General features: G+C 40.4%; 2 protein-coding genes across 7 annotated transcripts in view; one reads left to right on the top strand and one right to left on the bottom strand.

Moving 5' to 3' along the window:
- The window catches only part of NFE2L3 (NFE2 like bZIP transcription factor 3), a 32,239-nt gene extending 18,927 nt beyond the window's left edge, over positions 1–13,312 (top strand). The window contains exons 2-4 of one of the 2 annotated variants that reach the window (XM_025929949.2): positions 6,952–7,128; positions 11,019–11,102; positions 11,718–13,312. In XM_025929949.2, the coding sequence (XP_025785734.1) occupies positions 6,952–7,128; positions 11,019–11,102; positions 11,718–12,959 (1,503 nt within the window). In that variant the 3' untranslated portion in view covers positions 12,960–13,312. The remainder of the gene's footprint in view (positions 1–6,951; positions 7,129–11,018; positions 11,103–11,717) is intronic. The other variant, XM_086694018.1, reaches the window with a different exon arrangement.
- Positions 13,313–17,166: 3,854 nt separating this feature from the next.
- HNRNPA2B1 (heterogeneous nuclear ribonucleoprotein A2/B1) lies at positions 17,167–27,545 on the bottom strand. Of its 5 annotated transcripts, XR_003224131.2 has the most exons (13): positions 27,342–27,545; positions 24,386–24,421; positions 24,178–24,288; positions 23,835–23,981; positions 23,360–23,570; positions 23,130–23,231; positions 22,954–23,034; positions 22,227–22,289; positions 20,825–20,944; positions 20,448–20,570; positions 19,767–19,849; positions 18,253–18,390; positions 17,167–17,709 (listed from the first exon to the last, which is right to left on the bottom strand). XR_003224131.2 is itself a non-coding variant. In XM_086694037.1 (12 exons), the coding sequence occupies exons 1-11, from the start codon at positions 27,345–27,347 to the stop codon at positions 19,788–19,790; spliced, it is 1,062 nt and encodes a 353-aa protein (XP_086550163.1). In that variant the 5' UTR covers positions 27,348–27,545; the 3' UTR covers positions 17,167–17,709; positions 19,767–19,787. The 5 variants fall into 5 exon arrangements, 4 of the variants coding, with proteins under 4 accessions (XP_086550163.1, XP_025785613.1, XP_025785615.1 ...); XM_086694037.1 differs by lacking the exon at positions 18,253–18,390; XM_025929828.2 differs by lacking the exons at positions 17,167–17,709; positions 18,253–18,390 and adding an exon at positions 19,108–19,610 and having other exon boundaries at positions 27,342–27,544.
- Between the last annotated feature and the right edge of the window lie 362 nt (positions 27,546–27,907).

Below are 27,907 nucleotides of genomic sequence, written 5' to 3'. Positions count from 1 at the left end.
GTCTTTCCGCCGTTCTCTCCATAACTGTCCACCAAGTTATTCAAGCCAGAAATCTAGGAGTCATTTTTTTAAAAAATGTTTTTATTTATTTCTGAGAGTGAGAGAGTGCACATGAGCAGGGGAGGGACAAAGAGAAAGGGATCTGAAGCGGTTTTGCAGCGAGCCCCGCAGTGAGCCTGATGCGATGCTCACGCTTACAAACCTTGAGATCATGACCTGAGCGGAAGTCAGATGCTTAACCGGCTGACTGAGCCGCCCAAGCGCCCCTAGGGGTCATTCTTAATTCTTCTCTTTTCTTGATCTCCCGTTTCCAGTCCATCAACAAGCCCTGCATATTCTCTCTCTACGATATAGCATGGATTTTCTCTTTCTTACCACCACCTTCTTCCATATTGTCATCTACTGTCCCTTAAATTATTGTAGTAGCCTCCCCACTGGTCTGTGTCCCCACTTCTGCTCTTGCACTTCTGCAGAGACTGGATGGGAGGCGGGGGAGTAAAAACAACCCTATGCCATTAATGATCAATAGGAAAAAGACCAACACCCTGATGGCAAAATGGGCAAAGGCCATAAACAGTTCGCAGAAAAGGAAATACAAAGGCTCTCAACCACACTCGGTAAGACCAAGTAAAATTACAATGAGATACCAGTTTTCATCTATCAAGTTGGCACTTTTATCCATTGTTGGTAGGGATTTAAGTTACCACAAACATTTCTGAAGGGCTCTTGGGTAGAATCTGTCAAATAAAAAATGTGCATCTCCATTGACCTAGCATAGGTTCTAGGAATTTGTTCTGCTTGCACACGTCTGCAAAGAAGTATGGATGAGGACGTTTTAATATTGTTTGTTAGGAGGAAATGTTGGAAACAAGTGAATATCCATCATTTAGAAGCTAATGAAACACGTTATGGTAACAGGCACATGAGCGCGCTCTTGGGAAGTTACCCGTTGCCTTTGATGTATTCCTCTTTCTGTTTCTTTAGATCTCGGCTCAAATACCACCTCCCCTGAGAGCCCTTCCCTGGCCACACACTAAAGGGGGTCTCCTCTTTCCTCTTTCACTTGCCCTCGTTTGCAGTTATTTTGTTAGTTCACTTGTATTTTCGGCTCCCTGCCTTTGAATGTGAACTCTGAAGGGGCAGTCTGAATTTTTCACTCTTGCATCCCCCAGCCTCTAGTATGTATTGATTGAACGAATGACTAAAAACTGATCGCCGAATCTCTAATAAAAGTCTATGTGTTACCCTTGCTGGTGGTGAATCATTAAAAGTATTCCCATTAGAGGTGCCTGGGTGGCTCAGTCGGTTAAGTGTCTGACTCGTGATCTCAGCTCACGTCTTGATCTCAGGGTTGTGAGTTCAAGCCCCACGTCGGGATCCATGCTGGCCATGAAGCCTACTTAAAAAAAAAAAAAAAAAAAAAAAAAAAGGCATTCCTATTAAAGTCATGAGCAGGATGAGAACGTCAGGTATGATGGTCTGGTTCAAATGTGTATTTGATCCTCATCCCCCTTTCTAGCCCAGGGCTCCCCAAACTCTTGGTTTCCTAAAAGTTAAGAGCAGTGGGAGCATCTTTTGCTATAATATTTGGTCTTTGGCCCTCAGTTCTTAAAATAGTTCTAGAGTAAAATAGTTCTAGAGCCGTAAAGGTAAAAGGAATGTCTTGTTATTTACAACAAGCCCCTTGCAACCACTCTCGATTTATGTCAATGAGGTGGCCTTTGTAAAGTCCCCAGAGGTGGGGTGCCAAGGCCACCACCCCCCTTACCTCTCAGACCTCTGGGGAAGCTGCCATCTGGCAGCTCAGTTGTGACCAGTGGTCAATGATTTAATCAGTCGTTCCTGCCAAGTGAAGCCGCCATTAAGAGAAGCCCCGAGGTGTGGCGTTCAGAGACCACCAAGTTGGTGAGGATGTGGAAGAGTGGCACGCCCTGGGGGTGGAACCACCTTGCCCCTTCCCGCATACCTCGCCCCTGGTGCCCCTGGTGGTTCCTGAGTTGTATTCTTTTATAATGAAATGGGAACCTCGTAAGTACAATTTTTTTTTTTTTTCCTGAGATCTGTGAGCCACTCCAGCGAATTAATCAGTCCCGAGGAGGGGGTCATGGGTGGTTCTGAAGCACACACAGGTGACAACCTGGACCGGCACTGGACATCCGAAGGAAGGGGCATGGGCAGGCTTGTGAGAGCAAGCGCTCAACCTGTGGCATCTGGCGCTCTGCTCGGTTAGGTAGCACCAGAATTGAGTTAAAATGGGAGGACGGGGGCGCCTGGGTGGCACAGTCGGTTAAGCGTCTGACTTCAGCCAGGTCGCGATCTCGCGGTCAGTGAGTTCGAGCCCCGCGTCGGGCTCTGGGCTGATGGCTCAGAGCCTGGAGCCTGTTTCCGATTCTGTCTCCCTCTCTCTCTGCCCCTCCCCCGTTCATGCTCTGTCTCTCTCTGTCCCAAAAATAAATAAACGTTGAAAAAAAAAATTTATAAAAAAAAATGGGAGGACGCCCGCTGTGTTGCACAATCACTTCGTGTGTGGAAACCTACATCTGGCGGCAAATGAAATAGTGCCGTAGTTAGTAAAGAGTATCCAGAGGAGACGCACTGAGTGCTTTCCTGGAATCAAGGGTCACCGATATTATTAAGCATACCGGAAGCATACCCAAAGCAATTAGGCAAGAAGATGAAAATATGAATCTAAATAGTGGAAAGGATGAGGGGAAAATAATAAAGCAATTGATACGGCTATTGTACACTTCAGGAAGAAAATAACAGACTAGCAGAAAATTTAATGGAAGAATAATTCTGGGTCAACCCTTTGCTGTTGCATTGACCAAAGTGACTCTGCCATGTATGGATTTTTAGGGTCACTCTTTAGTGAGGTAGAGCCTCAAACTTTAAAAATAAAGTCACAAGAATAGCATATACCCTTTACTCGGGTTTACCTGTTGTTTGCATTTTGCCCCATGACTTCCCTGTTTCATTTATTTATTTATTTAAAAAAATTTTTTTTAACATTTATTTATTTTTGAGACAGAGAGAGAGCATGAACAGGGGAGGGTCAGAGAAAGAGGGAGACACAGAATCTGAAACATGCTCCAGGCCCTGAGCTGTCAGCACAGAGCCTGACATGGGGCTCGAACTCACGGGCCGCAAGATCATGACCTGAGCCGAAGTCGGACGCTTAACCGACTGAGCCACCCAGGCGCCCCGATGACTTCCCTGTTTTATAATTATTGCTAGCTATCTCTACAGAATTCTTTTGGTCATGAGACATTTAAGAGTGAGTTGAAGCTGTTTTGTCCCTCAGTACCCAAATACTTAAGTGTATATTTATCAAAATTATCAAAATTACGGAATGAACCTAAATCTAAGACCGTTGTCTAATCTGTCCATATTCACATTTTATCTATGATCACAGAAATGTCCTATATAATACTTTTTCCTCCTGGATCAGCATCTAACCCAGGGTCACACATTGTATTCAGTTGCCAAGTCTCTTAGGCACCTTCCGTCTGGAAAAGTTCCTGTCTTGGATTTCTTAAACTCTAGATTTTGGAAGCGCATCAGACAGTTATTTTGTAAAATGGCCCCAATTTTTATTTGATATTTCCTTGTGACTATGTTGAGATTATGAGTTTTTGGCAGGAATATCACAGAAGTGGTCATTTATACTTCTCCATATCGTATCAGAAGGCGCGTGATGTCAGTTTATTTCCATTTTGTGATGCTGGAATCTACCATTAGGCTTAGGTGGTGTTGGCCATGTGTCTCCTGTTGTGTTATTTTTCTCTTTGTAATTAAGTTATCTGTGAAGTGATACTTGAGACTATTAAACTACCTTGTTTCTTGTCAAACTTTTACTCCCTAGTTTTAGCATCCCTTGATGATTTTAATTGCATTCTACTGTAAGAGATTTCCTTTTTCCCTCATTTACTTGTTTATATTCAAATGGACTCTGATTCTTCTGTTTAACTCATTTAATGAGTTATTCATTATTAAAGGATTTTTTTTCTGCTTCTTGTAACGTGAACAGTGGTCATACAGAACTTCTCTACCTTCAGTTTTTCTCTTCCGGAGTTTTTAGGCAGGCCATTACCACTCTTAAGTACTCCCCGCCCCCCCCCCCCCCCCCCCAAAAGCCTTTCCAGACTAAAGTCTGCGTGGTTTCTTTATCGGCTTCACCCAGGCCTGTATTAGCTACCTGTTCCCTCTGTTTTGTTTGTATAACTTTAGACTTAGCATATTCCTCTGTTTGCAAGTCCACATGTGTCTATACATGTTGTATTAACTCACATACTACAGATTAATGAAAAGGACCTCGCTTCATGGCTCTAAAACAGGTCATGCAATTTAGAGTTTAGAAGCTCCTAAGCCCGAACAGCGAATTTGTAAACAAAGTAAGCTGCCTCAGGAACCCAGAATTTGTGAATTTGTTTATCTTCAGGCTTAACTCTCCCTCAAAATAAATAAACAAACCTTAAGAAAAGAAAGGAAAGGAAAGGAAAAGAAACCTTGCTTTGGCAGGAGGGCCATTAAAAGAATGATGACCCATCACCTTTTTCTTCCTTCCCCAAATTTAGGTAGGAATCAGCACGTCATTGCAGGAAAGAGCAAGACAATAGCAGCTCACCAGTTGGAAGCAGGTCCCTACCAGAGTCTGCGGATGTTGTGTCTAGGAATTCGTCTATTCCACAAGTATCTACTAAGGGTCTACTATGTGGCTGGTGCTAAATGCTATGAAAAAAAAAATTATGAAGCAAGGGAAATAGATACTGATGGGAGAGGAGAGGTGCCTTTATATTTATTTGTTTTAAATAATAGTAACATGGTGATTTTGACTAGAGACCTGAACTTCAAAGCCACGGGGTGGGGAGTGGAGGAGTGAGCAGAGGGAGAGCCCTACAAGCAGAAGGAACAGCAAACACGAGCTGGGAGATGGGATGGTGTCTGGTGCCTGAGACTGAGCCTTGGTGCGGGGGGGGGGGGGGGGGGGGTACCGCCTTGTTTAGAGGCGGTGAACATGAAGCTTCAGCCAAAGAGAAGTAGCTGGTGAGGTAAGATGATAGAGAAGGTACTCGGATGCCAGGTGAAGAAGCTGTTTGCAGAAGGAGGGAGTATCTAAGGGAAACGTTGACGGGGTCCGGTAAGGTGAGTGCGGAGAACTGTCCGACTTGGGGAGACCCTGGTGAGGTGTTTCAAAATTCCCACAGGAGTAGGTCCAAGAGAAAATGCATGGAGACCAGAGGACTCTTCGGAGGATTGTGCTCTAAAAGGGCCCAGAAGAATGGGATGGGATCCAGAGAGTAACATGGGACACCAAGGGAGGGATTTTTAAAGATGAGAGGTGGTGTAGATTCGTAGGCTGGTGGGAATAATCCAAAAGACAGGAAATAATTGACGCAGAAGAGGACAGAGTAGCAGAAATAGTGTCCTTGAGCACAAGAGTGGGGTCGTGCAGAGAGAGACCGACTGAGACAGGAACAAGACCGAGCCCGGGTCAGGAGGGAAGCTGAGGTCAGAGTTCAGTCCAGCGAACAGAGAAGCCAGTAAACCAAGTGGGCCACTAGCACGCGTGCTTCTTCTTTCTGCTCGTCTTGATTTCTTTCCTTGCTTCTGGCATCTGTAGATTTTACATTCCTTTGACCTTCATGTGTTTTTATTTGCTTGTTTTTTAAAATGAGCATTTCTCTGCATTAAGAGTATGGGCGTGGTGCTGATGTCCTGGAATTAGCCTAGTGTACTATCCCTCCTGAAAGAGAAAAGTTACAAATAGATCCTTCGATGGGGCAGCTGGGTGGCTCAGTTGGTTAAGCGTCCTGTTCTTGATCTTGGCTCAGGAGCCCTGCGAATTGTCAGGCTGAGAGCCAGAAGCCTGCTTGGGATCCTCTCCTCTCTGTCCCTCCCCTTCTTACATGCGAGCGTGCTCTCGCTCTCCCTCTCTCTCAAAATAAATACACTTTAAAAACGGGGGCGCCTGGGTGGCTTCAGTCGGTTAAGGGTTCCGCTCTTGATTTCGGCTCGGGTCATGATCTCAGTTTCGTGCGTTCGAGCCCCACATCAGGCTCTGCGACTCTGCGATGATAGCACAGAACCTGCTTGAGATTCTCCCTCTCTCTCTCTGCTGCGCCCTTAGTCACACTCTTTCTCAAACAGAAGTAAAAATTAATTAAAAAAAAAAAATAGATCCTTTGAAAGCATTTGAGAAGCTTTGATCTTATGTTAGAGGGGGGAGAATTGTAAGCCTTTAATATAATTAAAAGTATCAGTATATACAGTGTATGTTAATGGTCGACTCTTATGTCTCCAATTAAATTGAAAAGTAGTAGGACTCATATAAGCAAGCATAGTTGAAAATCTCTATGGAGGGGCACTTGGGTGGCTTGGTCGGTTTCAGCTCAGGTCATGATCTAAAAAAATTTTTTTAATTTAATCTCTGCAAGTTCTATAGAAAGGTGTAAGTAGTGCCTGCTGTATTAGGGCAGGAGAGATGTAATGAATGATGCCGATGTCTCATTGAATTAACATAAAAATACCTATGGAGATGTTAGTCTGAGCTTTGTTGTTAACGGCTGTTAACGTCTTTTCTGGTTTTAAAAGAAATAACATTTGTTGTGGGGCACCTAGGTGGCCCAGTCAGTTAAGAGTCCCACTCCTGATTTCAGCTCAGGTCATGATCTCACGGTTGGTGGATTCGAGCCGTGTATCAGGCTGTCTGCTGAGCGTGGAGTCAGCTTGGGCGTCCCCCCCCCCTCCCCCCGTCGCTGCCCCTCCTCCCCCTCTCAAAATAAATAAACTTAAAAAAAGTCATTTCTTTGATACTGAAATAATGTAACGCCAGTCTTACCTTTTGACCTGTTTTTTTTAATGATCACTGAGCAGTGTTACGCAGTTTTAAAGGTTTGACTTATTTGCTGAAATACAGATTTCTGCTTAGCACATTTTTGGCTATTTTTATAGGAGAATGAGGTACTAGGAGAGAGACATCAAGAAGTGGGTCACAGCTCCCAGAACGAGGAAAATGAGCAAAGAGTATCAGCCCAAGAGAAAAAACTACAGCTTAAGAATGAGGATGCACGCGAAGCAGCAGATAAACCTGACTGGGAGGCAGAAAAGACCACTGAATCTAGAAATGAGGTAAGCATATCAATATCCAAGCCTGTTTTGGCTGGAAGGTATATTTTATGGCTTTGACAGTATGTGTGTCAGTAATGAATTCTGCATGTAAGGGTGCCCTACTATAAGCAAATCAGATATATGAAAAGATATTTTAATTGTGGAAGTGGTTATGATTCACAAAGGAATCAGCCCATAGAATTAGTAATCTCTGGTTAAACTCCAGATGGGGGGGGGGGGGGATGGGTATATATGTATTTACACACACACACACACACACACACACACACTCCATCCAGGAGGTTGCTAGCAGGTTTTGTGTTTGCCATGGCAAGGAATAGAGGACTAGCATGCTAAACCCAGGAATCCTCAACCAGCCATCTGCAGAGGCACCCAAGCTCAGAACTTGAAGGCAAATGACCCCTCAATACCAACTAGGTCTTGAGCTCAAATCCTCAGTGTCCCTGTAGGCCGTGCTGAATTCAGGAGCCTGCCTACTTTGTACCTCTAGCCTGGCCCAGTGGGAAAGCCTCTTTGAGAGAGAGAGACAGAAACAGAGACAGAATCCGTCAGCAAAAAGCCTGACGTGGGGCTCAAACTCCTAAACCATGAGATCATGACCCGAGCCAAGGTCGGACGCTTAACCGACTGAGCCACGCAGGTGCCCCCCTCCTTTTGCTATTTTTAACCATACCCTTTTGCCGTGAGAGAGGCCAGGCTGAGAGCTGGATTCTTTCTGCAGCCTGTGCTTCCCCTCCTCCTTTCAATTGGACCATACTCTGGTTTTTACTCAGCCCTGCCGGGGTTCTGCTCCACAAGCCTGGCAAACAAATCCTCCAAACACAGGCCTGGAGGTTCCACAGACCCCAGACCACTCGGCACTTCCACTTAGAAGGTGCATCCTTGTAGGTCTTGCCCTGATGGTGCTCTCAGCCATGACTTGCCCCAGACAAGGAACCATGTGTTTGTATTTAACATGAAGGTTTAGGAAGAATGATTAGGCTGACCATTTTGCACCTCAGGTATGGAATGGGTCTTGTAAGAATGGCTCAGTTGTCTGTTTTTGTGCGAGATCTATACCCAGCTAAACAGAAAAATAAAGCAATTAAGTAATGGATCAACCAAATCCTTTGAGACCAAAGGCCTCAAAATTGCTCTTTATAATTTCTTAAAGTGTTGTAGACAGGAGAACTCTGTTGCGTGGACTGCAAACAGATTTAAGGTGCTCATATCATAGGAAGCATGTATTAGCCCATCTGATAAGATTCTGAAGAGAAGTGAGGGTTTCTTGTTTTTAAGAGGTGAGAGCAGGTTTAAGGGAAACACTGAAGAATAGGGAAACTCCCAAGGATGAATAGCAACATGAAGCCACATGAAACCATTATTCCCATCAGGGCAGAAGGGAACCTGGGGAGAAAGAGAGCTCAGTTGTCTCTAAGGCACATTTGTCTCTCCTTCCATCTCAGACCTTTCTCCCCTGTGGATCCAGTAAGGGTTAGCTCCTGTGTTCCATCTCCGGGGGCACTGAAGACGAGGGAACAAGCAAAGGTGTACAGAAACCTATCTGACTAGCCTGAAGGATCAGTCCAGAATTCATTTTAAGCAGAATGGGCTTTATACTCTTCCCTCACTGTTGTAAATTAAGGCATTCTTTTCTGCAAATAGCATTATTTACTCACCATTAAGGATTTTCACAGGATTCCAGATTTGTGCTGATACTCATTCTCACACATTCCTGACCATCTGCAAATTTTGGTTAGTGGCTGGGCAGGACTAATGGCCCAAGTTTGGGGTCATTAACAGAATAGGACACTACTAAAATTTCTTAAGAAATGAAGAATCATTTTAAGTTAACAGTCACGTTAGCAAATAAGTCTTCTCCCCACTAAGAATGTGTGATTTGCCAGTAAAAAGAAACTGTATTTACCAATTTAGCTTAAGTGGTCATATAGCATCCATAGAAAGACACAGAAAGCCTTCTATTTGTTATATGTTATGGGCCTCAAAAACAAGGAATTTGGTAGAAGAGGAAATGAAGTATTTGTATAGACTTAGAATACTTCACACTGGTCTGAACCCTCAAAAAGGGAAACCTGAAAGTAAAAAGTGAAGGGAGGGGAGTCAGGAATGTGAACTTGCTAACACTTAAAACCCCTAGGATAGAACAAAAATGGAAATCCAGATTTTAAGTGCATAGCAGAACTCAAAAGCAGGAAAAGGAACTCAAGATAGTATGCAGCAAAGAGGGGACTCAAATCGAGAGTTAGACTGACCCCAAAGCTGAAGAAGCCCCAAGGAGGTATTGGATACAAATTTCATGACTGGGGTTGAATAGATGAGAAGTGAGGTCTCAAGTCCATACATGGGGGGTTGGGGGGGGGGGGGACCTAAGTTCCCCACCTAAAGCCTAGAATTTATAAAGTCTCTTTGTTCAGGAGGTAGGGACTAGGGCAACCCTAGCCACTACCAAGAAGACAGCAAAGAAGTCCATTCGTCCTTAGAAATCAGAAGTCCAAATGGGCCCCAAGGTTTGATTTGGAGTCTGAATCTGCACTACCATTATTACCAGGAATCCTGAGCCGAGAAGGCAAAGTCTACAAGATGATATAAAAAATGGTCCTTGCAGAGAAAAATAAAATTTAATAGTAAGTTGGTAACCCCTGGTGTGTGATTCCCATGGAAACCGTTCCCAACAAAGATGAACTCACCTTTAAATAAAAAAGGGGCACCTGGGAGGCTCAGTCAGTTAAGCATTGGATTCTTGATTCCAGCTCAGGGCATGATCTCGCAGTTCATGGGTTTGAGCCCTACTTCAGGCTCTGCCTCGGTAGTATGGACTACTTGGGATTCGCTCTCCCTCTCTGCCCCTCCCCTGCTCATACTGTCTCTCCGTTTCTCTCAAAGTCTCTCAAACATTTAAGAAACTTTTTAATAAAAAAAAAAAGTCTCTCAGAAAAGACTAGAAGTATGAAGGTGAAGCAACGTTCAGAGTGTTTATGGCAAAATATTTTGAAAATTAAAATGATCTTAGAACACTCAGATTAAATACCAAGCAGAATAGGGGCGCCTGGGTGGCTCAGTCGGTTAAGCGTCCGACTTCAGCTCAGGTCACAATCTCGCGGTCTGAGAGTTCGAGCCCCACCTCGGGCTCTGGGCTGATGGCTCAGAGCCTGGAGCCTGCTTCCGATTCTGTGTCTCCCTCTCTCTCTCTCTCTCTCTGCCCCTCCCCCGTTCATGGTCTGTCTCTCTCTCTGTCTCAAAAATAAATACCAAGCAAATAAAAATGAATTAAGTCCCCAAATACATCCAGCTGAAATAGGACAGCAATTTTAAAGGGGGAAAAAAAAATTTTTAAATTACTGGAGGAAAAAAGATTGGCATAACAGACGGATAGCAAACATCAATAGCGATGCATGCCTTAGTGCAAAGCACTAAGGGAAAACATTAAACCTGATCATCTTAACAGATAAATCATTGTTTAAGCATGAAAGCAAAGTAACTCCAGGTTCCAAAAATGAATCTGCCACCGGTGGAGCCACTCTAAAAAGATCAAAGGAAAGGAGTTATTTCAATTAACCTGAAAGCTGAGGATGAAGCAGTGAGTGAAACTGGCAAAACATTTTGGAGAAGTCTAAATATGTATTTGACTTGTAAAAATTACAGAATTTGGTAACCAATTTAGAAGATAAAAATAAGGCAGAACAATACTAGGCAAAAATTATATGGAATGTGGTTAGGGCAAGAATGGGGGAGATGTTTGGAGTTCAAGATTCTTATTTTAAGGAGGGATATTAAAATAATATTGAGTACTGAAAAACATCTAGAAATTCCAAAATAGGGATGAAAATCCAGTGGAGAGAGCCCCCAAGCAACCTTCCTAAATGAATGGTGCACCTTATGTTTTTTTCTAGAGATCTCTAAATGGGACAGACACTGCTTTCTCTCTGGAAGACTTGTTTCAGTTGCTTTCATCACAGCCTGAAAACTCACTGGAGGTAATTGGAAACTTGACTTTTATCCTTGTAGGAAAATCTGCACTGATCTGTGAACGTATTTAACTTCTTTAAGCTGAATGACATGGTTTAGCTTGTACAATAGGATCTATTGGTGGTGTATTAAATGCAGGTTTAGGATTATTACTTTTTATAGAAATACTTGAATTTTGGAGAATTTGCTAAATTATATATACTGTTCCTCCTTCTAAATGATCACAAGCATATTGAACCAGAATGGCAGTAAACATCAGACATACCAAGGCATACTTCATACTTCAGACTAGCATAATTTACCTTAAAAAAAAAAAAAAAAACCTGCACCCACCTTCCCCAGACTTCTTCACTGTAACTGTTAATGTTGACTGTTGCATCTATAAAGCAGCAAATTACAGTAATTAACATCAAGGCTAGCTTTTAATACTAATCGAATCAAACTTTCCCCAAAAATAGCATCGTTCACATTTGAGTTCACATTGCATGTTGTATTTTCCTGTATTTAAAGTGATTCGTAGCTAACAGCATGTTTGTAATAGAGAAAAGTGCTAAATTAGGTACCAGAACTGCTATTGAAATAGGGTTATGTGTATTTAAAAGGTTTTTTCTTTCCCTTTTCAGGGCCTCTTACTTGGAGATACTCCTCCAGTAAGTATCAACGATGGCATGAATTCAACACATAATGTGAATTTTAGCCAGGCTATAAGTCATGATGTGAATCTACATGAGGCCATGTTGCTGTGTCCTGACAATACGTTTAGAAGAGATCCAGTAGCAAGGACTTCACAACCACCACAAGAACCATTTCTGCACTTAAATTCTCATACCAATTCTGAGCAGACCCTTCCTGGGACTAATTGGACAGGATTTCTTCCCCTTGTTGGCAATCAGATTCATCTAACAAGTGAGGATCTTCTACATGACCTTGATATAAATATATTTGATGAGATAAGTTTAATGTCTTTGGCCACAGAAGAAGGTTTTGATCCAATGGAAGTTCCTCAGCTTTTTCAAGAACCAGATTCCGATTCTGGGCTTTCCTTAAATTCAAGCCACAATAGTACCTCTGTCACCAAATCTAATTCTTCCCATTCTATGTGTGAAGGAGGTGCTACAGGTTCTAGTAGTGACCTTGAATCTCTCTCCCACCATGACTTGGAAGGGGCTGTGGGAGGCTACTACCCAGAACCCAATAAGCTTTGTCACGTGGATCATAGGAGTGATTCTGGTTTTCATGGGGATTTTGCATTTCAACACCTATTTCATAACCACACTTACCACTTACAGCCAAGTGGTTTAGAATCCACTTCTAATTCTTTTTCACGGTATGGGAAGTCACAGAAAATAAGGGGTAGATGCCTCAATGACACAGACAGAAACTTAAGCCGTGATGAGCGGCGTGCTAAGGCATTGCATATCCCTTTTTCTGTAGATGAAATTGTCCGTATGCCCGTTGAGTCTTTCAACAACATGCTCAGCAGGCACTATTTGACAGATTTACAAATGTCACTCATCCGTGATATTAGAAGAAGAGGGAAAAATAAAGTTGCTGCTCAGAACTGTCGTAAGCGCAAACTGGACATAATTCTGAATCTTGAAGATGACGTATGTAACTTGCAAGCAAAGAAGGAAATCCTTAAGAGAGAACGAGCCCAGTATAACAAAGCTATTAACATACTGAAACAGAAACTGCATAACCTGTATCGTGATATTTTTAGTAGGCTAAGAGATGATGAAGGTAGGCCAGTCAATCCGAACCAATACACTCTTCAGTGCAGCCAAGATGGAAGTGTTTTGATTGTACCCAAGGAACTGATGGCCCCGGGCCACAGAAAAGAAAACCAAAAGGGAAAAACAAAGTGAAGAAATTGAAGGCGGATCCATTAATATACCTTATGCACGAGGTATCAGAAACTGATACATGGTCACAAACCATTGAAACTGCTTCAAAGTTTGGCACAAGTGTTCTAAATATCTTAAGTACTGCTACTTGACAGGGCTACATTTTGAAGCTTTTATGGAGAAGTTTGGGAGAAGCCACAACTTTTTTCACGAAGTCCTACTGCATTATATGCATGATTCTTAAGTACTATTTATGAAGAACAGGGTGACATGAAAAACTGGATTAAGACAGTCCAGTCTTTGAGCTAACACTGGATGTGGATGTAATTAATTTTAAACGTATTTTGGTTTTTATAAAGGACTTGAAATGCAAAGTAGCCTTAATGTCTTTATTTAGGTAGCACTGACCTACAGTTCTACAAAAGCTATTTTAACTGGACTTTTATGAATGCAACCTATTGTGGAAATAAATCTTACAGTTGAATTTATAAAATAACTTTCCCCTTTTATACAGAAGTTCTAAGCAAATTATCCACATTTAGAAATACAGGTGACAGATCTAGTAAACGGAGCATTGTATTTTTAAAATTTGCACAAACTGATCAGAATCTAGCCAAACTCATTATGGGAAGTCACTCCTTCAACCTAACAGCCACAATCTCTAAACCAACATGCCAAGAACAAAAATAGAGCTTCAAAATATTAGAGTATGTTAGGGTTCAATGCCTAAGGACAAAGACCTTTACAGTTACAGAAGGGTTTATGCTTCCTTTAAGTAGAACATAAGTACCTGCATATAGGGTAAGAGAACTACCTGGGCAAGTTAGGCCAGCCATAGAATAGGCTGCACATCTAGAACATGGCTCACATAACATGAAAACGTTAAGTCACACAAGGATACAAGCCAATTGTAGAGGAAAGGGAAGTCAGTAGACGAGTATGGACTTTATAACCAAAAGAACTGGAAATACTAAAATCACAAAACTTAAACCAAGCAGCCTACATGAAGTGCAGAGCCCAAGGGGCCATATAGCTCACAAACGGGGGGGATCACAACCAGGACCTGAGCTGAAATCAATTTCAGGCACCCCATCCTAGAAATTTAAGTGGCATTTGAGATGAAGCTCAATGAGCTTATTTCAGCAGTAAGATGGTAAAAAAAAAAAAAAAGTTATCAGGAATTTCTGTCCTACTTGTCTACCACAGAGTATCACAAGTCAGAACACTACTTTGGTTTGTAGAAATGCTTCCAGATCTGGGTCAGTTTTGTACAGTAACTTAAAATCTGTTTAGACTGGTTTTGCAAGGGAGCACACCTCCAATTGTAACTTGATCCTTGATTTTAGCAAGGCACATTCCCTCAGAAGTTACATCAAATCTTCACTTTGAGCTTCTGTATTACCAATTTACTTGTAGGTCTTCAAACTACAAGTACCATCATACACTGTATTAACAGACTAGGCATGGTCCTCTAATCCTTGAAAGCACAAGCACAATGACCAACTACACTCAAAGCATCAAATGCAGGTAAATAAGGCACCTAAAGGTAACATGGACTCAAGACAGTCACAATAACTAAAAACTTAAAACTGTCTGGAAGGTATTTGGTCCATTGTGACCCGTAAAGTAAATCCATCAAGCTTCCTCCAAAGTTTTATCTAACCTTTTCACAAGTTTCCACTGGCCTCAAAAATCACAATGGCTTCAAAGCACGTAAATGGGAGCTTACTTTCCCACAATATGCCAGTTTCAGCAATGGAAATCCCACACCAAAATTTCAGCCTAAACACTCTTGCAGATTGACTAAAATGTTCTTGCTAGCTAGGAAGTAGTCTTAAAATGGAGTTAGCCTGGAGTTCAGAGAATTGGTGAATGTTGGAGAAAAGGAGCAATCTAACCTAATTACTTTAAATATCAAAACCTAATTGAAACTATGTATTTTACTGGGTATAACTTGATTCAAGTTAAGTTATACTCAATTATCTGACCCATTTCCTGTTTATCACTCCAGTCAATCTTAACAAACCATGGCTCAGGAGACCGCACCTTTTTGGAGAGACTACATCAAAGTAAGATTTTAAGGGGAGTTACGTGAACTTCGTATCTAACGTGTTCCCAAGTATTTGGTACAGGGTTTACAAATGCAAACTGTAAGGGTGATCGATCACGAAGATCTACACAGTTGAGACGAGTAATTATCTACTCAAACATCTTGTAGTTTATATAGTTTACCTTTGGCTGCTATGAAATACACGTTTTGGTGAACACCTTTGTGCGTAAGGGCCAACTCCCATCCCAGTTTGAGTTGGACCCAACATGAAATTAGTCTTACCTTCTTCACCTATGGGGGAAAAAAACGTACTTCTGTAAGCCATTCCTTCAATTATAAAGTTTCAAGAAATCTTAACAGATTCTCATCTTTGTTTTCCAGATAAAGCCATCCCGTTTCAAAAGTAGCCTCAATAGGCTGCAATGTTGAACAAAGTCTTAGAGAAGGTGAAATTAGATTCCCCACTGTACAATCTCCACGTAACATGTGGTAAACAAGAATGTCCGGATTATTTGGGTCCCCCGTCAAGGCTGGTTCCAGTTCCAACAGCGACCAGTGGAACTCAGGACACAATTTGCACACACCCAAGCCCCAGAATGGAGAATGCAAGTGCTTTTATCCTTCTTGATCCGTCTTCCTCCTGAATTTGCCCCTTTCTTGGGTAGTCTACTACTCACCTCACTAATTTGACCAGTCACCAAAAGCCCCGTTTCAGCTAACAAGTTATTGTTGCAGTCACAGTGGTATGGCATTGAAGCTGGATGGGGAGTATCAACCATCTAGGCATTCATTCCAAAGATGACACACATACATAAAATGTTGCCAAGAATGTGCATGTGCTTTTTGGTATACTGAGATTCATGTTTCCTACTTGGCAAGGAACCCATACTTGTGAGCTGGTTAACCGTCATTACTAAGGTACCAAGATTAAGATTCTTTTAACGTTTCCTTGAATTAACCCTGTACTGTTAGTACAAATAATTTCTAATGACTTTTAGGTCTTAGCTTGCCTTCATACACCAGACTAATGAAAACTTTAAACACAATAGGAAGACCAAGTTTCAAAAACTTTCAGTGAGTAACACTCTAGTGTGGGAGCCAGCCCTCAATTTGGCTCCCAATGATGCTAGCTTCTCAGTATTCTTGTAAGTAAAACCCTTCAATCTGTAGAATATGACCAATACACAAGGTAGCATCACTTCCAAACACTGATCCTATTTGGAGGCTTTGGGTTGCTCTTGGGATAGCTCGCTACTGGGGAGGGAATGGCCAGCAACAACTTGCCAGTCCTGTCAGTATGCCCTAATCAAATTTTCTCTAACTGCAACCTTGAGCTTCCGCAGAGTCACAGCTGCAGTTTGCAGTTTAAGTTGTTGACCTGCAAAGTGATGAGTTCATTGTTGCTCTGAACTAAGTATTGAGGTTAAGGGTTAATTAATTAAAGCCGGTTTTAGAAATACTATACATGTATCAAAGGTTGTGATTTCCTTCTGGTAGAAAACTTACACAAAAACCACACTTATCTCAAGTTCTTAAACAGCTCAATATACAACATACACATGGGGAAAATGCCTGTGGAGTATTCAACATTACCTACTCAGTTGAAGTAAGCCAGTGAGCTTGATGTGCATTTTTCCCATTTGTGCAGATTAAGGGTTAGGTACTTAACGTTTTGTTAGCATACCAACTTGATTTACCTTTCAAGTTCAACTTCTTGGTAGAGTTGGGCATTTCTAAAACCTTCAAAAAATTTACCTAACTTTGAAGCATTCTCACAAGTAGTTGATGGATGCAGCTACTGTTTGAAACAAAACAGTTCATCTTCTTTTGGCCATTAGTTTAACTTACCTGTGAGATACCTCATCAAAACCAAAACAACAAAAAGTTAAATCAACCTTTCTATGCATCTTTCATTCTTTCAGGTAAACATCCAAGGCACTGCTTATTAAAACTCCGTCCACCATGTTTAACCCTTAAAAAAGACAACCACTGAAACTAAGTTTGAGATGCATATAAAGCTACTTGACATCTGAGAAACTGGTATGAGATGGTGTCTCAGTGCTTTGCCCTTAACTGGGACCACTCTAGTTGTTTAAAATATTTGCAAAAACGCCACCAGCAATGTTAAACATAACAAGGTAAAGCGAGAAAACTAGAGCAGTATTCAAACGCTGAATGTACAGTATAAAAAGAATGGCATTTTATTAGGGACAGCCAATAATGTCCACAATGCTTTTCTTGACTATCAATATTGAAATAAAAATGGCAATATGCATAGATTGGTGAAACTGCTTTAAAACTCTAGGGGATGGCAATCTTTTAGACAACTGTAAGTTGATAGAACAAGATTCACACATTTTATGTGTAAACATTACACCAAGTATTTGAATACAAAACTGTTTATTTTATAAACTTTATATTTAAAATAGAATTTTAATCTGTCTACTCACAAAACCTAATTTAAAACATGATACATTTCTCTCTCTAGCTTACTTGATGTTACTCTTTTACAAACAGTACTCAATTTGTAATGGTTTTATATTAAGAACCTGTACTAAATGATGTATTTTATCAGAAAACATTTCCCTTTAATCTTAAAGTGCTTTTTTTTTAAATGAAGGCACCAACAAGAACTACTTTCAGATGGTACAGTATTTCTTATTTCTTGAAGACTCTGTGGTTGACCACTTCTTCATTAGTTACCTGCAGCAAGACACCTTCCTGCCAAAGGAAAAAAAAAGTATCTGAAGAAGTTTATCATGTTTGTCCAAAGAACCTAAATAACTTCAGTGGTGGTCTTAGGATCAAAGAAGACTCACTGGTGCATACAGTAGAATAAGCCCTGATAATCACATTCCTGAAAAGGCAATAAAGCCAGGCAAATCAAACTGTTGACACTTAAAAATGAATTTCAGCAGCCAACCTACATCTCTCCTATAAGGTAGGGGATTGGAAAGAATTACCACATTTAAACCTAAATATTTAGTACTTGATACATACAGGATTTATAATGTAGACACTTTATTCATAAATATAAACTATCATCTGAAAAGTTTCAACCATTTTACCCTACCTTCTCCTGAGCCTGACCCTGATAAGCATGTACAACTAGGAACAACCATATAACAGAAGAACAAAATTCTTTATTTTTAATAAAAACCACTAGTTCACTCAAAATGCTTGATCCAAGAAATGTGAATACACAAGGGTGTAATGATGGGTAATTTCATGATTTATTGAACTTGCAGCCTAACTTTTACCTACCATTTTACTACCAACACCACTGAAGGAACCAAGAAAAGCTTTATTAATGATCACTTGGCTTGCGCCTCAGCTGTTGAAATGAAGCACTTTACAGTCTTTGTGGCAGCAGAATATACTTGTCCATGGTTCATATCAATGCTAAATTCCAGCAGGGAAAAAAATGATATGTTAAGCACCTGAATCTTCATAGAGGGAGGAGGGGGTGGGAAAGAAGGGAAAAAAGGGGGGAAAAAAACAACCAAAATAATTTAAGTAAATGACAGATTGGAAAACAGGGTTTATAAGATTCTCTTGAGTTTATAAATTGTTAAACTCAAATTTATAGCTATGTTAAACTACATAAGAACCACTATACTGAAAGACCATTGAAGAGTAGTATTAGTTTATCTTTTGGGGAGGAAAATTAAGAAAGGAAAAGTAAATAAGATCTTACCTAAAGAAGTTTAACTGAAGCTTAGAACTATTTTGCTCTACACCCTCAGCTTTCGTTGTCATCCTTATAAACTACTGTAGTTAAAGCTTTGTAGAAACAGCACAGTTTTTTAAGACTGGCTGAACTTAGTAGCCGTCAAGAGTTCTCTTGTACTAGACCTGTATCCCTGAAGAGTACCTCGCTGGGGTTATTTCCTTTCCTTGCATTGAAGAAGCAGCATCTAAAAGATCTAAAAAGGTGTTTCTCTTTGCAGAGATATCCCTTAAGTTATCTAGATAATTTAATCCTGATGAATTGCAGACAACACACTTATATCTGACCAGCATTTATCTTACACAAATATAACAACAACTTTGCAAAGGACCTTAATTATACTACCCACTCCTTAACTTATTTAAAATAAAAAGTCTATAATTACACAATTTCCTTTAGAATTATTTTATTAAATCATAAATGTACAACAGCTTCTTAACTCTACACACGCACTTAAATTTTTTTAAAGGAAAAACGTTATGTCTTATTACACCATGATCCTGGCTAATAGCTTTTCAAAACTTTGAGAAAAATCTTAAAAAAGGTTTCACATGTCACCTGAAACTTACAAATTTAACATTATCAAAGAAGGAATGCTTCTACACTCTTACAAAGACCACTAGAAAGAAACAACAATTAAAAAGCTAAGAAACTGTCTCAAAGGCATTTTTTTTTTTTTTTTTACAATCCTTCCTCCACAGTAAGGTAATGTTATTAAATAATCCAATCCATTCACAAAATGGCTCTCTGCATCTGCTCTGGTGTCTTCTGCCATATCACTGCATATTTATGCATGACTGAGATAAGAGTTTCCTTAACATTGTTATTTCGATAACCTGAAGCTGTTCTGTTACCTCTGGGCTCTCATCCTCTCCTATTTATACAGTGAAGCCTGTTTCAACAGAAGTAAAGAGTAAAAAAAAAATAGGTTATGAAATTATCCATCTAACCAGATTTTAAGGAAAGATAACATGATCCTAAAAAGCTTTTACTCCTGGCAGCTAGATCTCCCAAGACAATAATAAGGTAAAACTCAAAAGCTACTTACCCATGGCAAATAGGAAGAAGCTCAATATCGGCTTCTCCCTCCATAACCCCCACTTCCTCCACTGCCTCCAGGACCATAGTTTCCTAGAATTGTTAAAAACAGCAAGAGAAAGCAAATTTACTCCCATTTTCTGCAATCAGCCTAATAGTAACTATAACCGATTTCTATTTTATAGATATACACTCCTTGAAACAAGCAGCTCATAACCTGTTACCTGCTTCTAGTCAACCTATTACTCGGGAAATGATTTATCCAGACTCACAAAAAGGTTAATTTGCCCTTTACAATTGAGAACATGATCTACCACAATCATTTGGAGTAAGATAAAAAAAAAAAAAAAAAAAGGACAAAAAACCGGTTTGGTTCTACTGAAAACTTTAAGAGCTTATTAATACTGTGAAATAAAGGTTTGTGATTTAACTTTCAAAGAGAAACATAGAATTTAATATAGCTTGCAATGTGCTCAATTTTATTTGGCTTTTTAAAAAGTAATCAGCCAAAGAAAAAGAGCCCCACCTGAAGTGTCTAACCTACTTTTTTAAGTCCTAAATATTCTATACCACTGAATATCCAATCCTATCATTTTAGTTATAATGGAAATATTACTCAAACTAGCAATTAAAGTATCTTAAGACTAATCCTTTAATCACACAAAATAATTTAAAGAACCTTATAAATTACCTCCACCATATGGTCCCCCCATGTTCCTGCTACCACCAAAGTTTCCACTCTTCATTGGACCATAGTTAGAAGGTTGCTGGTTATAATTTCCAAAATCATTGTAATTTCCACTTCCGTAATTTCCTGTGAAAAAATCGGAAGAATAGGTTTTGCATCATGACTTTCAAAATAACATATTCCAACATTCAACTAGCAACATATGCTAAATATTTAGGACAAAATCTCCCATAAAAACAATCAGAATAAATGCAAAACACCTATCTACAACTCTACAGTATAAGGCAACTATTGACAACATTGAAATAAAAATCTCACTTGTTAAATCATTTTAATTCCAATCCAAATTCCCACATAAAGGTTGCAGGTGAAGTTATTACCTCCTCCATAGTTGTCATAACCACCTCCGTAGCCCCCACCCTGGTTGCCATATCCAGGTCCTCCACCACCATATCCTCCTCTTCCTCCTCCATAACCAGGGCTACCTCCAAAATTGCCACCTATTATAAAATAAGCCTTTAAGTAATTACTTAGTATTTTCAATACCATTTGAACTATCTTATCACACCCATTTCCAACTTTTCCAAAACACATTCTTATAAGCAAAATATTTGTTCTACAAAACCTCTTCCGTAACAGCCTCAAGGGCAGAATAGAGTACGTATGCTTGATAAACATTTAGAGGCAGGGAACACCTCCTCACAACCAACGGGATAAAAACCTTTACAGAGACCAATACTTGCAATGCCATAGCCGTTCTCCCCTAACACTAAAGATACTAAAGATTCGTACAGGTACTTTCAAAAGTTTGTATTTTGTGTAAGGATTGGGGGGTGGGGGCAGACGAGAAGCATAGGCAAGCGGGATAAAAAAGCCACACACCTCTGCTGGTCCAAAATATTAAATTCCAAACATGCTTCCTGATAAATAACCATGTCTCTTAAATAATATACCCACAACACCCTTCTGAGTAGAAATGGGGGGAGGACCAGAAATTAGCAAACTTGCATCTAATTAAAAAACTTACAATGGTAGTCTCAAATTATTGAGGTGCAAGAACTCCTCTTTCTCTTAATACCAATTAATATCTGGACTTCAAAGCAGAATTGAAACAGTTGAGATGTTGGAGTAACTCAGTTACGCTTAAGGAGTGGCAAAACCAGCAATCGCGTCTACTACTAGCTCAGTTTATAATATCCCTTTCTTAATAGGATATTTGTCAGCAAATATTAACTTTCCTGTACTCCAACAGAACATATATCTAATACATTTATTACGTAACAGTAATTCACAACTTAGCTAAACCCAGGAAGAATGTTGTGTATTTTAGAAATCCTTTTGGTGACTTTTTACAAGTTATCTTATGGACTTAACCTTGGTAAGAGACTAAAACAACACAACTGCTTACATATACTTCCTCTGACATGTTAACCATGATCACATCTATTGGTTTGTAGTTTTTCAGGAAAACAGCACATGAAATACATATCTAATTATTTTGCTTGAGAAACAATGGGATATAGTATGACAGCATCTATAAATTCTAACTTAAAATCCACTGAAATAATTTGCAACCTGTAAACACCTACAAGCAAAAATATCCTTTCCATAAAAAAATGCAAATTATGAAGGAATAGCCAAATAATTGAAACACTATCACCTAAGCCCTTTACAAAACATAAAATGCAAAACACTTAAAATTTTATGTACACACTTAACTGGACAAACACAAATAGGGTTTAAATCTTTAAGTCACAAAAACCGTATGTGAAAGAAACTGACCTCCAGGTCCTCCTCCATACCCATTATAGCCATCCCCAAATCCGCGACCACTTCCATATCCATCTGTTAGAAACAGGAAAAACGTTATTAAATCCTGTCCACCCTATTTAATTTCTCTTCCTGCTTTCCTCCACCCTCTTTATTAGTACCTCTCAATGAAAATTATCAGGAACCAACCTCCTTGTGCCAGAACACTGGTGTTTACTGGTTTATTCTTAAAACACAAATTGTGTAATTAGATCTCATGAGAATAACTGCCTAAACAAGAGGCTCAGACTTGGCAAGTCTCAATTTAAGAGATTCCATTTATCTATAAAGAATGAAGTTGGGTGAGAGAAACAACTGGTTTTCTGTTGGCACCTCATCACATTAGTAAGCCAAGCCAAACAAATCTGAAACCTAAAGCCAAAAACAACAACAAATACACAAAGCCTCCACAATATTTTCACTCCTGATTCAGGGGGTCCCTCATTTTTTAAAGTAACTGTAGTAGCACCTAATTTTTTTAAAAAGTTGATTACCTTAAAAAGATGTCTGCAATGGATTGTTCTGGATTAGAATTTAGAAAATTATGCTTTTAGCTATAACCTCTTACCTGACCAATTGAGAATATCCCAGCGTAATACAACCTACTTAACCCTTCAAAAACACTGGATTTCCTGAATCTAATTAAAACTAAGTTTTTAAACAAGCATATTCACCTTTCTACTCACGCAGGTGAACTTACCAGATCCTCCTCTAAAGTTACTTCCCGGGCCTGGTCCAAAATTTCCACCACCACCACGAGAATCTCCAAAACCGAAGTTGCCTGCAATGAACAACCAGGTTAGTAACAGGCATTTTATTAAACAAATCTTAAAAAAATAAAATAAAATACAGTAAAATAAACAAGTTAGACGTTACCTCCTCTTCCACTTCTAGAACTCTGGACTTCCTGCATTTCTTGTCTAGACAGAGCCTTTCTTACTTCTGCATTATGACCATTGATGGTATGATATTTCTGCACTGGAATGAAAAATTCGTACTCTATTACATCAATATTCTTTACCAACAGCTTGTACAATTTACCTTCTAACAAACAAACCCAAAAATTAATGAAAACAGCCATACACCTAGAGCTTATAGACACTTACACACAATCTTATCCACGGGATCATGATCATCAAAGGTAACAAATCCAAAGCCTCTTTTCTTTCCAGACTGCCTATCAGTAATTATCTCAATGGTATCAATCTTTCCATACTCTTCGAAGTAATCTCTAAGATGATGTTCCTCAGTATCTTCTTTAATTCCACCAACAAACAGCTTCTTCACAGTTACGTGAGCCCCTGGCTTTCCAGATTCCTGAAAAAGGAAAAAAAGAAACTACCTTAACAAACCAAAACATGATTTAGAGCACAATATCTAGGTACCAAAAGTAGTTTCTACTCTATGATAAAATACCACCTAAAGCAATAGCTTATAACTAAAAAACTAGTTTCAGAAAAGTAGGCAAATCTAGGAAAATCAAGAGACACAAGACTGACAGAGCTTTAAAGTGGCAAGATTTAAGTTACGTATAAAACTTAGTTATTTTCATATTTACTGACAAAGTTCTATTTTGCTCACCTCTCTTGCAACAGCACGTTTTGGCTCAACCACTCTCCCATCAATTGAATGAGGTCTTGCAGCCATGGCAGCGTCAACCTCAGCCATGGACGAAAAAGTTACAAAACCAAATCCTCTTGATCTTTTGCTTGCAGGATCTCTCATGACCTTAAAACAACAACAACAACAACAAAGGGGAAACTTTAGCATTTCTTCTTATTACTTGTGTTATGAAAAAGCAGTTTGAATGACGAGCAATTTTCATGAACCTGGCTTTAAAAATATCTTACTCAACACGTTAAACTTAGGAGTCCAAAAGTTGAAAGACTAGCATCTATAGACATTTTTACATTTAATAACGTACCACACAGTCTGTAAGTTTCCCCCATTGCTCGTAGTAGTTCCTCAAACTTTCTTCTGTGGTTTCAAAGCTCAAGCCACCAATAAAAAGTTTACGGAACTGTTCCTTTTCTCTCTGCAAAGGAAAACATCATTTCAATTTTTATTTACATTTCCTCTTTGTATGCAGGAAATTAAATTCTTAAATATGAGGTGACCTGCTGGCAGAGTACCTTTTTCCTCTCCAAAGGAACAGTTTCTAAAGTTTTCTGGGGGGGAAAAAAAAAACTTACATCAAATTTAAACCATATGTTAAACTGCATATTAGTTGCGTTACACCAAAAAAATTGCCTCAGCTGAACTACTACACAAGTTTCAAAGTCATTAATGCTTGATCCAAATTTACTTGACATTAAATTATTTTAACATGCCTTAATCTTAAAAAAAAATTTCTGTAGAGAGAGGAGCAAACCTAGTCCTTGGTCATTGAAAGTTTAAAGGATTGTTACTAACTTTAGATTCAATCCTAATGTCCACAACAAATAAAGTGCCTTTTAAATACTCATTGTAAACACTTTTTCTTTTAAAACATAAAGAACTGTTGGTTCTTATAACTCACAATTTACCATTTCAGGATTCAGTATCTAAAACTGACATTTATTTTCCCTTTACTGCTCCCTCTGGTGGTGATTCTTATGTATTTCAGTCCAAAAAAAAAAAAAAAAAAAAAAAAAAAACCCCACACACCACCAAACCTTGTAAAAATCATTCTTCCCCCCCATACACCAACTCTCCATGAGAAAAAAAAACCCTTAAACATTCAATGCATTTACCAAAACATCCCTATAAAATCTGCCTCTCTCTTCTGACCAAGGGAGAAATACCTTTTATGACTAACAGTGTTCAGAGCTTTAGAAGTTTTTAACATAACTGATTTTTTGTGGGCATGCTTGTATTTGGCATTTACAAAACACAAAAAAATCTAGTATATTACTGAACCGTATATAAATGCAGTACAATGTTGCTGTAATCTCACTTTTCAAGAACGATAAAAGCTTAAATGACCACTGTTAACTTAGTTTTTGTATTACCACAATTTACACTTCATTCATGCAGTAAAAAAAACCCCAAAACTCGAGTTATCGACCTTAACGGCCATCTGGCAGACTACAAAGCACAAGTGTCTCCAATTTTACATGGGGGGGGGGGGGGGGGGGGACCGGAAACCTGGGCAGAAAAAACGTTAACCCCTTTAAACCACCGAGCAAATATATGTTGCATTAACAGCCGGTATCTTCGGCTCTCAATTAAGATGGGTTGTTATGCTTCGTTTTCAGATAACTAGGATAAAAATTTAAAACAGGTATTCAGAAGCCAGAATAGGTCATAGTGCCCAGAAACATCTGCTGTGAGTCTATAATACAAATCAAAGGTCAAATAAAATTTTCCATACAACAAGAGACTTTATTACCAGCTAGTACTACATACAGCTCAGGCCCGTGGAGGTTACTACTTCTATGCACGAAAATTCCCCAACAGCTCAAAAAAATAGTGGTAAGTATACAATTAGAGATTTTTTTTCCTCTGTTCTCAGAATTATATTTTTTAAAGCTCAACAAATTCTCAAACTACCTCCTAAAGCCCTCAAAAGACCTGTTAAATGATTATCTGACACACTGATATTTAAATTAACCTAATTTTACTTAACTTAGTCTACTATAAATCAGTTTTTACAACCCAAATAAACTACGCAAATATAAAAGCACATTTACAACAACTTTTACACATCACTAACAAAAGGCAAAAACTCATTACTTACCTCAGTTTTTCCAAACTTACCCGATGTCCACTATCGATTACAAACAAAGTTATTTTATAAGCGTGCTTAAGAAAGAAAATACCCAACCAGGCCCCCTTCGTTGGAGACCTTTTGCTTATCAAGTAATGATCAACCATCATAGCAAACATAAATGAGAAAAGCAAATGACAAAGTTCAAATACATAGTGGCCAAGCCTGAAAACAAGTTTTGTACGTAGCCGTTAAAAGCAATGAAAGACTGAGCCACGTTTTAACTGAAGACCAAAAGTTTTTATTTTACTTCCCTCTTAATTTCTAGCTTATCACAAGACCCTCTAGTCTTACCCAGGAAAGATTACATTTCCCAGCAAAAACGTTATTTACCACGAATATCTTACAATTCAAGGAATCCTTACGGGATCGTGAAACCAACCCCCCCACCCCCGTCCCCACTGCCCCCCCAATAGGTACTAACTTAATGGCTCCCCTTTTTAGGTCTAAAGTTTCCTGCAATTCAACTAGCTTTTAAGTCACCGCAGACTCCGATAAAACCGTTACCCAAAAAGCGAGGGCTGGAAAACAAAATGTTCTCTTTGTAATATGGCTTCCCTTAAAACTCGGCCCGACACCCTAGGTCGTTTTACCTTCTCTTACACCGGTGCGAACCAGCCCCGGGGAACCGACTCCCCCACCCGCCCGCTCTTCGGTGTGGCTTCTGAACGCAATGGCGCCATTTCATCGAGGGGAAAGCAAAGAGCCTCTAACGAGCTGCGCAGGACTTTAAAGATCCAAGCTCCCCCAAACCCTCGGAATCCACCCCGAAACGGCATGAGAACAACCCGAAAACAAAGAAAAATAGTTAACCACTTCTCTTCTTCCGTAAAGGAACGAAACTAGCAGAATCCAAAGACTGAAAAGAAAAACGCTGCGAGGAAGGAAAGGAATGAAAATGGCGGCCGCCAAATCCGGTTCCCGGGAGGGGGGGAGGGGAAGCTCCGCAGCCTCGCTCCGGAGGATCCGAAGCCCGCCGAAAAGCTCAAACGCGGGGACGCCAGAGCCCCCAAATCAGCGTGCTTTGAAAAGGGAGTAAGAATTTCCGCCTCCGCGCCCCACTTTTCGCCAAACCAGGACTGCGTCCGCCATGTGGAAGTTCCCCATCCCCCACCCCCAGCAAAGGGAAATGGCGCCGGCAGGCTGAGGGTGGGGAAGATACTGTTCACAACCCGGCCTCCGCTAACGACCTCTCCTCAAAAATATCCTGAGACGAGCCGCTTTTGAAGTGGCCCAGTTTCACCGCCGCTCTCCCACGGAGGCGGATGGCCGACTTCCACCGAGGCGCCAACGGCCTCGCTATGCCCTTTTCAATAACTCATTGATTTCAAACCCGTTACCTCCATCGCGGACTCAGTCGCCTCAGCCCGATTTCCCGCAGCCGAGCGAGATGAGAGAGATCTCCGCGGACGAACACGAACCGGACTCGTCCTGGCGCTGTAGTGAGAGCTGCTGCTGCTCGAGAAACAACACCGCTAAGAGCACCTCCACACGGGAGCCGGCGCTGCTGCTACTGCCGCTAGAGCCGCTGCCGCCGCTTTTCTAGAACCTTCCCCCCGACCAACGCGTCTTCCCCTACGTCAGGCCGTTGCGTAAACGCCCTAACCGCCGCCAATGGCGGGAACGCTCTACGCCCTCCTTACGCCAGGTACGTACTCCTCCCCCCCCTAGCAGCCAGTAGCAGTGCTTGACGTCACTTGCGTAAATGGGCTCAGTGAATTGCGGAAGGCTCGAGTCCTGCGTAGTTCTCTCTAATGGAATTGGGTCCAGCCCCCGCCTTAGCGCAGGGCAGGTGAGAAACGGTCGCGCAGTTTGAAATTAACGCTGTCGGGAGGAGCTTAACCCGCAGCCCTAAAGCCCAGCCCCCTCATGCCGGGAGGTGGTCCCTGCAGCAAAACTTCGGTTA

This window comes from Puma concolor, chromosome A2 (genome assembly GCF_028749965.1).
Source record: "Puma concolor isolate L17-30 chromosome A2, mPumCon1.1.hap2, whole genome shotgun sequence".
Taxonomy (NCBI): domain Eukaryota; kingdom Metazoa; phylum Chordata; class Mammalia; order Carnivora; family Felidae; genus Puma; species Puma concolor.
This window is presented reverse-complemented; position numbering and strand designations above follow the sequence as displayed.